Source organism: Acinonyx jubatus, chromosome B3 (genome assembly GCF_027475565.1).
Source record: "Acinonyx jubatus isolate Ajub_Pintada_27869175 chromosome B3, VMU_Ajub_asm_v1.0, whole genome shotgun sequence".
Lineage (NCBI taxonomy): Eukaryota > Metazoa > Chordata > Mammalia > Carnivora > Felidae > Acinonyx > Acinonyx jubatus.
This window is the reverse complement of record NC_069386.1, coordinates 129509397-129522511: the sequence shown is the minus strand read 5'-3', so window position 1 is coordinate 129522511 and position 13115 is coordinate 129509397. Positions and strand designations below refer to the sequence as shown.

Sequence of the window (13115 nt, the reverse complement as noted above, 5' to 3'; positions counted from 1 at the left end):
TCTCGCCCCAGTCAAGCCTTCAAATTAGCCCACAGGCCCAACTGACGCCTGAATTGTAGCCTTGAGAGACCCAGAGCAGGCAAGTCAAAGTTGTGTAGACTCTTGATCCACACCCATTGTGGGATAAATAATACATGTGTGTAGTTTGATGCTGCTAAATTTATGGTAATTTATTATGGAGCATAGAAAGCAAATACAGAAATCTTAATATATAAAAGAGAAAAAAATGGGAGAAAAGGAACACTGGATGATTGGTCATTTGGGATATTTATTAATGAAGATCAAATATCCAAAGGGCAATCCTCAATGCTCATTTCCATGATTTTAAGAGTTGGTCCTTCCATGTCACGAATGTTGTCACCTTGGACACCGTGAAGCTGAAGGGACGGGGAGAGTTCCGGGCTCAGACAACATAATTCATTCGAGGTCTCCACCTTTTCAGTGTCACTGTCGCCTTCAATGACATTCACAGAGGTTTCTTGGTCTGTTAAACTGTCTGAGACACTTGAATTTTTTTCATCTGAAATTGAAGGTCCGGGATTTGCTTCATCATTCACTTGCTGAATTATAACCCCTTCTGAATACTTCGATTTGTAGACGGGCAGGAAAAATTCATCCGGTGAGGAGAGTTTCTCGTTCTCACCCTTCGGTACGGATAGTAACATATCCAAAGCTTTTTGGTATTGCTGACGCTCCTGTTGAATTGTGGCATCGTGGTTACTTTTATGATCGTTTTCTTCTGAGTCCTCAGCCTGTTCAAAATCCAGTAAATTCAGCATATCGACATCATCCAGCTTTACTAAGTTTTCCTTGGATGTGCAGCCTAAGTCCACCTTCAGGATACGCAGCAGGTGGCGCATTTTTCCCTAGGATTAAGACAAGAATAATGACATTAGCTGAGCTAGTCACACTGAACTACTTTTGTGGGCAGTGCTGTTAATCTCAGCAGGATTAATACTTACTTCACGCACGCTCCCCGCCCCCGCCACGCACACAAAAGGTACAAGGGCAAAACCGCTCTTGTTTTTAATGCATTCTTTGAGGCTATGGAAAAACTTCAAAATTCTTTCTATATTAGAATTTTTCTAATGAATGTCTGAAGAAAGACAAACCTCCTCCAAATGATGTTTATTTTGTTTTATGTGTTGCTCAAATAGTCGTTCTAAAAACCTGAAAGATAAATAGAAATGTTAATGTCTCAAAACCATAAAATCAACCAAATACAAAATGGTCACGCAATAACAAAACTGCTAAAGGTTGGAAAATATTTTTCAGATTATTCTTTTTCTTTGCAAAACTAAACACTAATCCTTCCCTGTTCTGTCAAGTTCTCTGATTTGGGAGCTAGTATGGGTCTTAAGTTATATTACAGACGCCATTGTTTCTGGAAGAGTATATACCACTTATACTTCTGTGAATATTTTATTTTTTGTGTTTTATTTATTTATTTATTTATTTATTTTTCAATATATGAAGTTTATTGTCAAATTGGTTTCCATACAACACCCAGTGCTCATCCCAAAAGGTGCCCTCCTCAATACCCATCACCCACGCCCCCCTCTCTCCCACCCCCCATCAACCCTCAGTTTGTTCTCACTTTTTAAGAGTCTCTTACGCTTTGGCTCTCTTCCACTCTAACCTCTTTTTTTTTTTTTTTCCTTCCCCTCCCCCATGGGTTCCTGTTAAGTTTCTCAGGATCCACATAAGAGTGAAACCATATAGTATCTGTCTTTCTCTGTATGGCTTATTCTGTGAATATTTTAAATGAGGTCCAACAGTTCCCTTCCCTCTGCCCCCGCCACAAAACAAAAACTTTTTTCTTTTTTCTCTCACCCACATATGCACACAACAAATGCCTTTTCCTCCCCTTGTGTCTCACATCCACAACCCCCCCCAAACCAAACCCTAAAGAAAATTCTCTTACATGGAATTATTTTATAATCCTTCCTAAATTATACTTGAAAAAAATTCCACTGATGGTAAATCCACATAATAACCTAAAAGCTATCACTTATTAAGTACCACTAAGGGCTAGACATTTGTGCTAGACACATAATCATTATACCCCTAATCATGACCAATATTGGGAGAAAGGTATTGTAAAGATCATTTTAAAGATGAGAAAATAATCTAAGATGATAATTTCCTCTCTCCTAAGGTCCAAAACCATTAAGAGAATTTAACCCAGATGTGTCTGGCTCCAGAGAAAATCTTCTCACAACTATACCACACTTGTGGTGCTATCATATAAATGTGTCTATACCTTTGCTGAAAACTCATTTGTTGCCATTTTTATTATCAATGAAATTAGCTAATCTTAGATTTAGTAGTTCTGAATTACTTAGCCGTTTTTAAAAAGCCCAAGGAATCCATATTCTACCCTTTACAAACAATACATACTGTTTGGGTATCAATTTTGTTTTTCTAATCAACTATATATTTTGAACATCCTTCTGTATCAATAAATTCACTTCATTTTTTTTAAAGTTTATTTATTTTGAGAGAGAGAAGGAGTACAAGTGGGGGAGGGGCAGAGAGAGAGAGAGAGAGAGAGAGAGAGAATGAATCCCAAGCAGGCTCCATGGTGTTAGTGCAGAGTCCAATGGGGGGCTCGATCCCACAAATCACTAGATCATGGCCCCAGCTGAGATTAAGAGTTGGACACTCAACCGACTGAGCCACCCAGGCGCCCCCTGAAAACATTTTTAACCACTTAAAAAAATTTTTTTTTAATTTATTTATTTTGAGACAGAGAGACAGAATGCGTGTGAGTGGGAAGAGGAGCAGAAAGAGAGAGAATCCTACGCTGACAGCATGGAGCCTGACGCAGGGCTCGATCCCATGAACCATAAGATCAGGTCCTGAGCTAAAATCAACAGTTGGATGCTTAATCAGCTGAGCCACCTGGGTGCCCCCCCATAACGACTTTTTTTAAATGAAAGAAGTAAACAGAATACTATATTTAAAAAAAAACTTAGCTCTTTTTGGTATATCTTTTTATAGCAATAAAAAATGTTTGCTTTAATTAAAAAAAAACCACATAAGAATAGAAATAATTCATTAGAAATGTTGTACTTGACATAATACAACAGAGAAAGCATGTACACAACATGGAATTCTAAGATATGCAACATAAAGTGCGCCTCACTGCCCAGTGAACTTTAGATGAATAAATGTTCAAGCTGACCCAGGATCACACAGTTTCCTTAAGATGTGCAATATCGAATCTGGTTTTGCAAACTTTCCATTTCACTTACAGTGTGTAAACCTAGCCTTTAATTTGTGCTCACTTTACTAGTAACAGTTGTTAACAAAAATGCTTGCTTTGGATTCTTGTGACAAGTTTCAAATAGTAAAATGAGGTAATGGATCTTTGCAAATAAGAAGCAAAAATTCAGTTCACTAGTCTATATAACTAAGAGATATAAAATAGTAATTTTTGTTTTTATGTAGACTCTATGGGATTTTTACATGGATGACAATGTTGTCTGTGAATAAAGACAGTTTTACGTCTTTCTTTCAAATAAGGATATTTTTCTTCTTTTTCTTTTTTTTGTGATAGATCTTTTAAATTGAAGTATAACTGACATACGTTATATTGGTGTCAGGTGTACAACATAATGATTCCATATTTGTATGTATTGTAAAATGATCACCCAAATAAGTCTACTGAACATCCATTACCACACCGTTACAGGATTTTTTCCTTGTGATGAGAACTTTTAAGATTTATTCTCTCAGCAGCTTTCAAATATGCAACACAGTGCTAATAACTATACCCACCGCCCTGTACATGTATTATATCCCCATGACTTATTTATGTTATAACTGGGAGTTGTACCTTTGACCACCTTTACCCATTTTGCCCGCCCCCACCCTGGCAACCGCCAAGCTGCTCTCTGCGTCTAAGAGATATAACCGTATTTAAATGAGTAAAACCTCTGTTCTCTCCTATAACTCCCCAAACTGTGAACTTGCCTCATATAGTGTGAATTAAACATTCTTGACAATTTGCTACCAGTTATAAGATTATGTCCCCCCAAGAAAGCACTATAATTTTTCATTTCCTAGGATGCGGAAATAACTTAAAAAAAATTAACCTCATAAAGAAGAGTATTTAATGTACTGTTCGACCGCCATAATTAAAATATCTAACCTGTTTGAAAATAAACCAAGTTTCAGAATTTCATCTGTTACATCTTCAATGAAACTCAGATACAACAGTTCTTCCTCACTGTGAAGACAAAGCAGTACACAGCATATAATTATTTCCTACTTACTCTGAAAACTACAGGAAATATGAGTACTTAATTAGGAACATCTATCTCTGCTATGACAAATGTACTGCTATCTCATATTACTAAGAGGAATAATATAAAACAAACTATGTCTATCTTCTATTTTTTTTTTAATGTTTATTTTTGAGAGAGAGGCAGAGAGAGAGGGAGACACAGAATCCGAAGCAGGCTCCAGGCTTGAAGCTGTCAGCACAGAGCCTGATGCGGGGCTCGAACTCACAAACTGTGAGATCATGACCTGAGCCGAAGTTGGATGCTTAAGTGAATGAGCCACCCAGGGGCCCCATCATTCATATGTGTGTGTGTGTGTGTGTATATATATATATATATATATATATATATATATATATATATATATAAATGTTTATTTATTTTTGAGAGAGAGATAGAGCATAAGCAGGGAAGGGGCAGAGAGAGAGGGGGAGCGAATTGTAAGAAAAATTAGCATTCAGTCCTGACTGATTTAATAATGGTTTGCGTGATTCTCTTTTTTGTTTATTTATTTATTTTGAGAGAGACAGAGACAGTGTGAGTAGGGGAGGAGCAGAGAGAGAAAGAATCCCAAGCAGGCTCTGCACTGCCAGCCCAGAGCCCGACGTGGGGCTCGATCCCATGAACTGGGAGATCACGAGCTGAGCCAAAACCAAGAGTAGATCTCTTAACTGACTGAACCACCCAGGTGCCCCATGATTCTTAATTCTTGATTTTCCCTAGGCACAATGAAGAGGTCAAAAAGATCTTACTCAGAGTGGAGTTTTCTCTCTGGAGGAAACTGCAAAGAATACTGACATACTGCCCTGGAAAGAGAAAACGACAATATTTGAACAAAACAATGATTGGCATGCAGTAAGTATTCAGTAATATTATATATCAGTAATAATAGATTGTAGAATTTTTAAAGTACTTTCATATCCGTGATACGATCTCATCTTCAGAACAGCCCTGTTTGGTATATGGGGTTGGTATTATCTTCCCACTGACTGATGAGTTCACCAGGGGGCAGAAAGGTTGGGTAACTTACTGAAGTCATGTTGTTAGTAAGTAGCAGAGATATTTTGAACTAGTCTTGGGAACTACAAATTCACAATCCTTTTTAAAACTGGACTACACGGGGCGCCTGGGTGGCGCAGTCGGTTAAGCGTCCGACTTCAGCCAGGTCACGATCTCGCGGTCCGTGAGCTCGAGCCCCGCGTCAGGCTCTGGGCTGATGGCTCAGAGCCTGGAGCCTGTTTCCGATTCTGTGTCTCCCTCTCTCTCTGCCCCTCCCCCGTTCATGCTCTGTCTCTCTCTGTCCCAAAAATAAATAAACGTTGAAAAAAAAAATTAAAAATTAAAACTGGACTACAGCACTTATCTAGGATACATAATTTTACTTTGACTACAGTTCACATGTAAATAATGCTGGAGGCAGATATTTCCCTATGAAAAACTGTTTTTTAAGCTGATTATTATACTAAATTTTGTCATTATTTAGTTATATCATCATTAGTTAATTCCAAGCTTTTTATTTAGGTATGCTCAATTAAAATATTTTACTTTTTAGATAGAAACTACTAGAAAAGATAAATATTCCTTTCTTTAGGGCATTCTTTATGTCCATTGCAGAGACGCTTAAGAGTTAGCTTATAAATCTTCTGAGCACTGAGGCATCATGAAGGTCAGCGGTGAACTGCCCACAGCCTTGCAGGCACCATCTCCCTGGGGGAAGGGCCTGGGCTCTGAGAGATCACAAGGGCTTGCCTTCTGGTCGGCTGTATGACACCTCATTCTTGCCTCTTTTTAATCTCTAGCCCTTTTTTACTTCCACCTTCTTCATCTCATATATAATCTCTGACTCTGGAAATGCATTTGACAGCTGAAACTATCAAAGGCATTTTTGCTAAGCCATCATTTTTGTTTAGGTGCTGTATTCCGTGATTACTAAATACGATGGGTAGTCTGAAAAACAGTGCCCAATACATAGCAGGGACAGATAAAACCCCAGCACATGGTGAATATTCACAATCATGAATTAGGAGTCCTCAGATTGTGAGGTTCTTCAGTATTATTTCTGCCATGTAAACTGGTTAGCATCACTGCTAGAGGATTTGCCTTGAGGAAAAAATCCTTTTTTCTACGAAGAGCAATGGCATATAAAACAAGCCAGTGCCCCCGCTTTTTTCATTAATGAATTAGCAAAATAAATTCGTTTAAACTTTTACTGAGTACCTACTTTGTAAAATTTCATTAGTAAAACTAACATTGCTACTGAATTGTATAACACCAAAATAGATTAGAGTTCACGTAATTAAAATAGTACTTATGTTGCAAATATCGTATGTCTGTTACACAGGAAAGCAGTTAAATCTACAGTTGAAATGACTTCTGTAAATTGTTTACCTTGGTGAGGAACACTGGAAAGTTCCACCTTTAATCTCATCCCATGGTAAGTCATGCCCTTGTAAGGGTAAAGGAGTTATTTTTCCTTTGGTATCATATGTCATACAATTAGATGCCTGGGAATGAGAAGAATCGATCTTTATTTTGCTTCAAGAATACATTATGAAAGCAGAAATAAAGCAAAACAGCAAACTTCAAAAAAGCCAAGGAGGGGCGCCTGGGATTCTCTCTCTCCCTCTCTTTGTGCCCCTTCCCTGTTCACGCTCTCTCTCTCAAAATCAACTTAAAAAAAAAAAAAAAGGTCAAGGACACAAAGTGGAGACATCCAGTAAATAAAAGTGACTGCTATATTATAACAAAGGATGTTTTTAGAATACATTTTCTACCCAATTAAGACTTCTTTCTTAAGTTTATTTAAAGTAAGGTAAGACAACTGCTTATTTCTTACATTTTAATGAGGGATATATATTTTTTTAATTTTTAAATTTTATTTAAATCCAAGTTAGTTAACATATAGTGTAATAATGATTTCAGGAGAATTTAATGATTCATCACTTACATACAACACCCAGTGCTCATCCCAACAAGTGCCCTCCTTAGTGCCCATCACCCATCTAGTCCAACCCCTACCCACCTCCCTCCATCTACCCTCAGGTTGTTCTCTATATTCGAGAGTCTTAATGAGGGATATTTTAAATCTGTTAAGGAATTACCACAAATAAACATGCAAAGAGAAAAATGAAGCAAATGTGCAAGTTTTAAGTAAACCTGAGAAAAAAATATCCCATTATAACAAATTCAAACAGCTCATTCGTGTCAAATGTCCATGTATCAACTACGGAGAAGCAGTGGTAGTTCTGGTGGTTCCGTCGATACTATTAACACACACAAATATCGGCAGCTTATTTTTATAGAACCCTTACTACGAGCTGCATCTGTGGCGAGCATTTCCTTGCAATATTAGATGAGTCTTTACGGTGCTCATTCATGCACAGTGCTGCTAGAATTTGGTCTGATCCTCATGACCTTCAAGCAGACTGCTGGGGGCAAGGATTATGGAGTAACGGGACACACCATTTCCTTACCAGGTTATGGACAAGCATTTGGAGCACAACGTCATGAAAATGCACTTACTTCATTTATTTAGCTACCTACTGAGCTAACTCTCTTCCTAAATCTCAAGCTAGTCACAGTCCTCCTCTACTGACCCCTTCTTGGGCAAGGCACTTTACCTATATCAATTATTCCTTGATAAGTGACCCTGCACGGTAAGTACAGTTTCTCTTGATGCAAAACTCCGCTCTCAGAGGATAAGGGATTTGCCTTTGGGCTCTGAGTGGCAGGGCCCATGTCAAACAGGTATGAATGGCTGACATGGAAACCTACAATTCGTATTCAGAAGGGAAGATGGAAGTTCAGTTGATTATATTTTATTCTTTTTTTTTTAAGTTCATTTATTTATTTTGAGAGAGAGAGACAGAGAGAGAGGCAGAGAGACAGAATCCCAAGCAGACTCTGCACTGTCAGTGCAGAGCCTGACATGGGGCTCAAACTGACGAACTGTGAGATCATGACCTGAACTGAAGTTGGATGCTTAACCAACTGAGCCACCCAGGCACCCCTATATTTTATTCTCTTATTTTCGAGTCTGTGTTTGACATTTTAATAGACAAACTGTTTTTGCAAACAAATATAAATTAGGATACAAGTGTATGATTAACACTCCCAAAATAAAAAATAAAAACAATCAGTTTATGTGAAAATCAGACTTAAAGCTGTAATATTTTAAAAGAAATGACTGCTGGGTCGCCCGGGTGTCTCAGTTGGTTAAGCGTCAGATTCTTGATTTCGGCACAGGTCATGGTCTTGTGGTTCGTGGGTTCAAGCCCTGCGTTGGGCTCTGTGCTGACAATGAAGAGCCTACTTGGGATTCTCTCTTTCTCCTCTCTCTCTTGCCCCTCCCCAGCTTGTGTTCACATTTTCTGTCTCAAAATAAATAAACATGCTTAAGAAAATAAAAGAAATGACTGCTGAACACTCAAAACATACACAGTGTAAAACAGAGCCTATGGTCCAGAAAAAAGTAAAAGCAAATGTAAGGGGTGATATCCACCTATTCTCATAAAATGTGTAATTTCCAATAATATAATCAGTGGCAATTCTTCAAAAGAAAAATTACAGGCATAGAAATTAAAACGACTTCTATACAGCTTTTCTGGTTCCTTTAGTATCCAAATCTGCATCTTTGAAGCAACATTTAAGGTATTTTATTCACCCATTCCTCTATCTAGGAGGCCAATCAACCATCTAGAAAAGATGCTAACAACAAATGACTTCTCAGACGGGGCAGGATCCATCTGGCCACTCAAAAGGAGCAACAGGCCTTTGTAAATAGGTAGTCTTTCTCCATGCTGGCGACATCATATGTGAGAAGTGTCACTGAGAGATTCTTGAAGTCCAAATAGCTATACATATCCTATTAAGTGAAAGTGGCTGTAATTCCAATGCAGCACACAGAAAGATCTTATTTTTATTACCTGCTTTATGTTCTTTTCTGAATCTGTGAAGTTCTTGGTCTCAAATGCCTCAAAATCAGATTTAAAGCTGTAATATTTTAAAAGGAATAGTTGTCAAGCTTTCAAAATACAAATACCGTGATATGATAACAAGTTTACTGTCTTAAAAACCCCTCAAACTAAGAAATGAAATCCATCTATTCTTATAAAATGTGTAATTTCTGATTATATAATCAGGAAACAGATATGGTTTGGATTACACAGCTTCCTTTTCCTTTCTTTCAGTAGCAGCTAGATTTCAGCTGGATAGAAAGGGACCAGGGACATGGGAACTATTATCCTCCAAAGTGGTCATAAATACAATCAGAAAAGGATATGATATGCTTGCTTTCCTCATTCCCCTCCACTCTTTAATTCTTGGGATTAAACGTACGCAGACTCATCTGATATTTCTGTACCTCTTATCTGTACCTAGAGAAAAGAATACTAGAGCTAAATTGTTTTTTGCCTTCTAAAATTAACTAATACTTAGGATGAGGTAAATAGCTGTTTATATAGCACCAGGAAAAAACATCACAAGTCAGCTAACACTAAATACTTTATAAGATTTGTTTGTTTCTTCAATCATTTGGCAAACTTTTACTGAATATTCATTATGTGCCAGGCACTATCATATATGAAAACATTATTGAGGCAAAATCTATGGAATTTCCAGAAGCTACCCCAATTGCCTGAATTATTCCTGGGGAGTTGCTCCTATGTAACAGTGGAGTTGAATATTTGCAGGGAAGGGAACCCAGGGAGAGTCAGAGAATCAGCTGTCCTCTTTCCCTCTCTAGCCCACTGTTTTGCCATTTTTAAAATGAAGCAATAGACATATTTACACAAATGCTACTTGATGACATATTTTAAGGATTCTCTGAAAGTATATTTAAAAGCACATACCATGTTTGAAACAATAAATTAAACTATGTAACATTCCTGTTTGTAAGGAAAGCTTGACAAGTTTAATAGGTACTTTTTAACAATGACTTGGGTAGTTCTAGTGACTCTGCAAAAGGAAAAGACATTAATCTCATTCTAATCAAAAAGGCACTCCCAGACCTTCAGTCGGGCATGTTAGGTACATGATGTAAAATAAGGAATATTATTACTATTTAATTTCTACAACACCCTGAAGGACTTACTGTTGGCTGTGAATGAATGGGCCATACCTGCTTAAATCAGTCTGGGTTTCCGCTTCTATCCGCTGATCTGTAAACTCCTTTTTTCTTTTGGCAGGCGTATAATATCGGTAATGTGACAGGAAAGATTTTGCTTCTGTTTTTAAAGTGCGTGGAGTGAATGGCAACTGTCTGTTGGAAAAGAGCTCAGAGTGTTTATCCAAAAGGTCCCCACTCGGTGCTTTTGAAATAACTAACTGAAACCGATGGGTATTTGGGCGTGTGCTCCTGGGCCCTCTGCCGTACGGAGTTCCAGAGCATGGTTTCCTAGGCCCAGAGGGGGTGTAGTCCACATTGAACACGGGGGAACCGGAGTTCTTCTCAGTACCATTTGTGAGGACTTTATCAGATTTAGGTAGATTCAACTGCAGTCTCTCTGAAGAAGTTACTGGTGACCTTGTGAAGGATGGAAATCCATTCACTTCTCCGATTAACACGTCTTCATCTTGTGGTTCTCCTGAAGGCTAAAAACATTTGGTTTGCTACAAATTCTCATAACTGGGGATCTCTCCAGATTATATACCCAAAAATGGTTGCCTTAGGAGGTCTAGAGAACTATATATTCCTGAAGGTGTTAGCACTGATATGAACTTCTATTCAAGGTTTTGAATTATTAATATATAAAAATATAATTCTAAACATAAGTAAGACCAGCCATTTTTCTTTCTGAAACTAAAAAAAAGCAATTATTCACATCTACCTATATCTGGTCTTGAACTTGTACACTGACATCTACAGGTAGATCTCAGCTTTATCTGAAGGTTTCCAAACCACCTGTGCGCACCAATCCCCTTCTCAACCACTGCTGGTGGCAGCACCCCCCTTCCCATCGGGCCTTTAGGGCAATCTCCGGGGCCAGCGGCGCCTCAGACTTGAAGGCTTTGAAGAAATGAAAAGGACCTTCTCTCCACTTCTCCTCACAAGTGGGGAGAGCCGAAAGGGAAGGCGTTTTGGACTGCTCCATTTCTTTTTGGTTTAATTTTGGAAGAACCATTTCTACAGGGTATCCAGAAAATCTTAAAACATAGATAATATTCTTTTACAGGTTGGATGTCCAAGAAGCTCTGTCTATGATTCCAGACTTTATGGACACCTGTGTATGCATTACAGAACTTTGAGGCACTTTATTAGGTAGAGGGGAAGTTACATAGAAGTCACGGATTCTGAGGTGACAATGACTAGGATTTAGCTGTTACATCTGTCCTACAAGCTCATGGGGAGAAAAACAAGAGAAAGATGAATAAGCCGAGTAAGAGAATAGCTGAGTGCTTCTTGTGTGCAAGGTACTGTTCTTGCCATTGAGTAGAATAAAAGAGAACGATTAGAACTTCTATCACTGCTGCTAGTGGGTTACTATGCTTACGATGTGTAAGGTATAGTTCTAATTAATTTACATGCACAACTCATTTCATCCTCACATCAACTTCTGGGTGGTAATACAAATACTACTTAAAAAATTTTTTTAACATTTATTTATTTTTGAGACAGAGACACAGCATGAGCAGGGGAGGGTCAGAGAGAGAGGGAGACACAGAATCCCAAGCCGGCTCCAGGCTCCGAGCTGTCAGCACAGAGCCTGACACTGGGCTCGAACTCACAAACCGTGAGATCATGACTTGAGCTGAAGTCGGACGCTTAACCGACTGAGCCACCCAGGTGCCCCAAATACTACTTTTATTTCAGAGATGAAGAAAATGAGGCCGTGCAGGGTCTCACAGACTTGAACCCAGGCTGAGCTTATGCTCTCCACGATGACATCATATTATCTATTATAAAGACTCAATTGAAAATTATATATTTCAGGTTTTTAAAAAATAAACTCTACACCCAACGTGGGGCTCGAACTCATGACCCCAAGATCAAGAGTTGCATGCTGTACTGACTGAGCCAGGCAGGTGTCCCCGTATTTTAGATTTTTTACACCATGAGGAATTTTAAACTGATTTTAACTCTTTGCCTGATGGTGAACCAGTCAGCTAACCTAAGAACTGATTCATCTAAGTAAGAAAACTGCGGATAACTGAATAGTGTAACTAAAGGCAAAGTCACCGATTTCCTTTCCAAGTGCTTTCTAACCTGATCTCAAATACAAGGCAAAATTACTCAAAGCAAGGAAATATTTTGGCATTAAATTCTGAGTCACTAGGGTCCTTTTTTAATGATTTCAATATATTAGTTTTAAAAAGCACTCCCAAACAAGACTCGCAGCTTATATACCAGAAGAGTTTGGCTCCCGGGAAAAAATTTCTAAGTACGATCTCAAAAATCTTACAGGGCTATTAAATAATAATCACAGGAATTATTTACACTTAGAGGAACTGTACAAGCTGAGATCAGAGGCGGCAGAAATGCATAAAGCATTAGACTGCCTGCAAGAAAACTGTTATCAGTAATGGTTATTTAATAAACAAAACGAAACACCAAAGAAAGTCTTTACATATTTTTTTTTTTTTTTTAATTTTAGAGAGAGTGTACACAAGCAGAAGAGAGGGGCGGAGGGAGGGAGAGAGGAGGGGGAGGGAGAATCCTAAGCAGGCTCCACACTCAGCATGGAGCCTGACGCCGGGCTCGATCCCACAACCCTGGGATCATGACCTGAGCTGAAATCAAGGGTCAGACACTCAACCGACTGAGCCACCCAGGTGCCCCCTCAAAGGAAGTCTTTAAAGGCAGAAATATACTCTCATCTGTCTCAAATG

General features: G+C 38.5%; 1 protein-coding gene across 7 annotated transcripts in view; it reads right to left on the bottom strand.

Annotated features, from left to right (window-relative positions):
• Positions 1 to 248: 248 nt before the first annotated feature.
• The window catches only part of SPATA7 (spermatogenesis associated 7), a 38683-nt gene continuing 25816 nt past the window's right edge, over positions 249 to 13115 (bottom strand). For all 7 annotated transcript variants that reach the window (XM_015088355.3, XM_053224812.1, XM_053224813.1 and 4 more), the window contains 7 exons: positions 10408 to 10880; positions 9215 to 9281; positions 6678 to 6793; positions 5042 to 5095; positions 4157 to 4234; positions 1113 to 1170; positions 249 to 866 (listed from right to left, as the gene is read on the bottom strand). In XM_015088355.3, the coding sequence (XP_014943841.1) occupies positions 282 to 866; positions 1113 to 1170; positions 4157 to 4234; positions 5042 to 5095; positions 6678 to 6793; positions 9215 to 9281; positions 10408 to 10880 (1431 nt within the window). In that variant the 3' untranslated portion in view covers positions 249 to 281. The remainder of the gene's footprint in view (positions 867 to 1112; positions 1171 to 4156; positions 4235 to 5041; positions 5096 to 6677; positions 6794 to 9214; positions 9282 to 10407; positions 10881 to 13115) is intronic.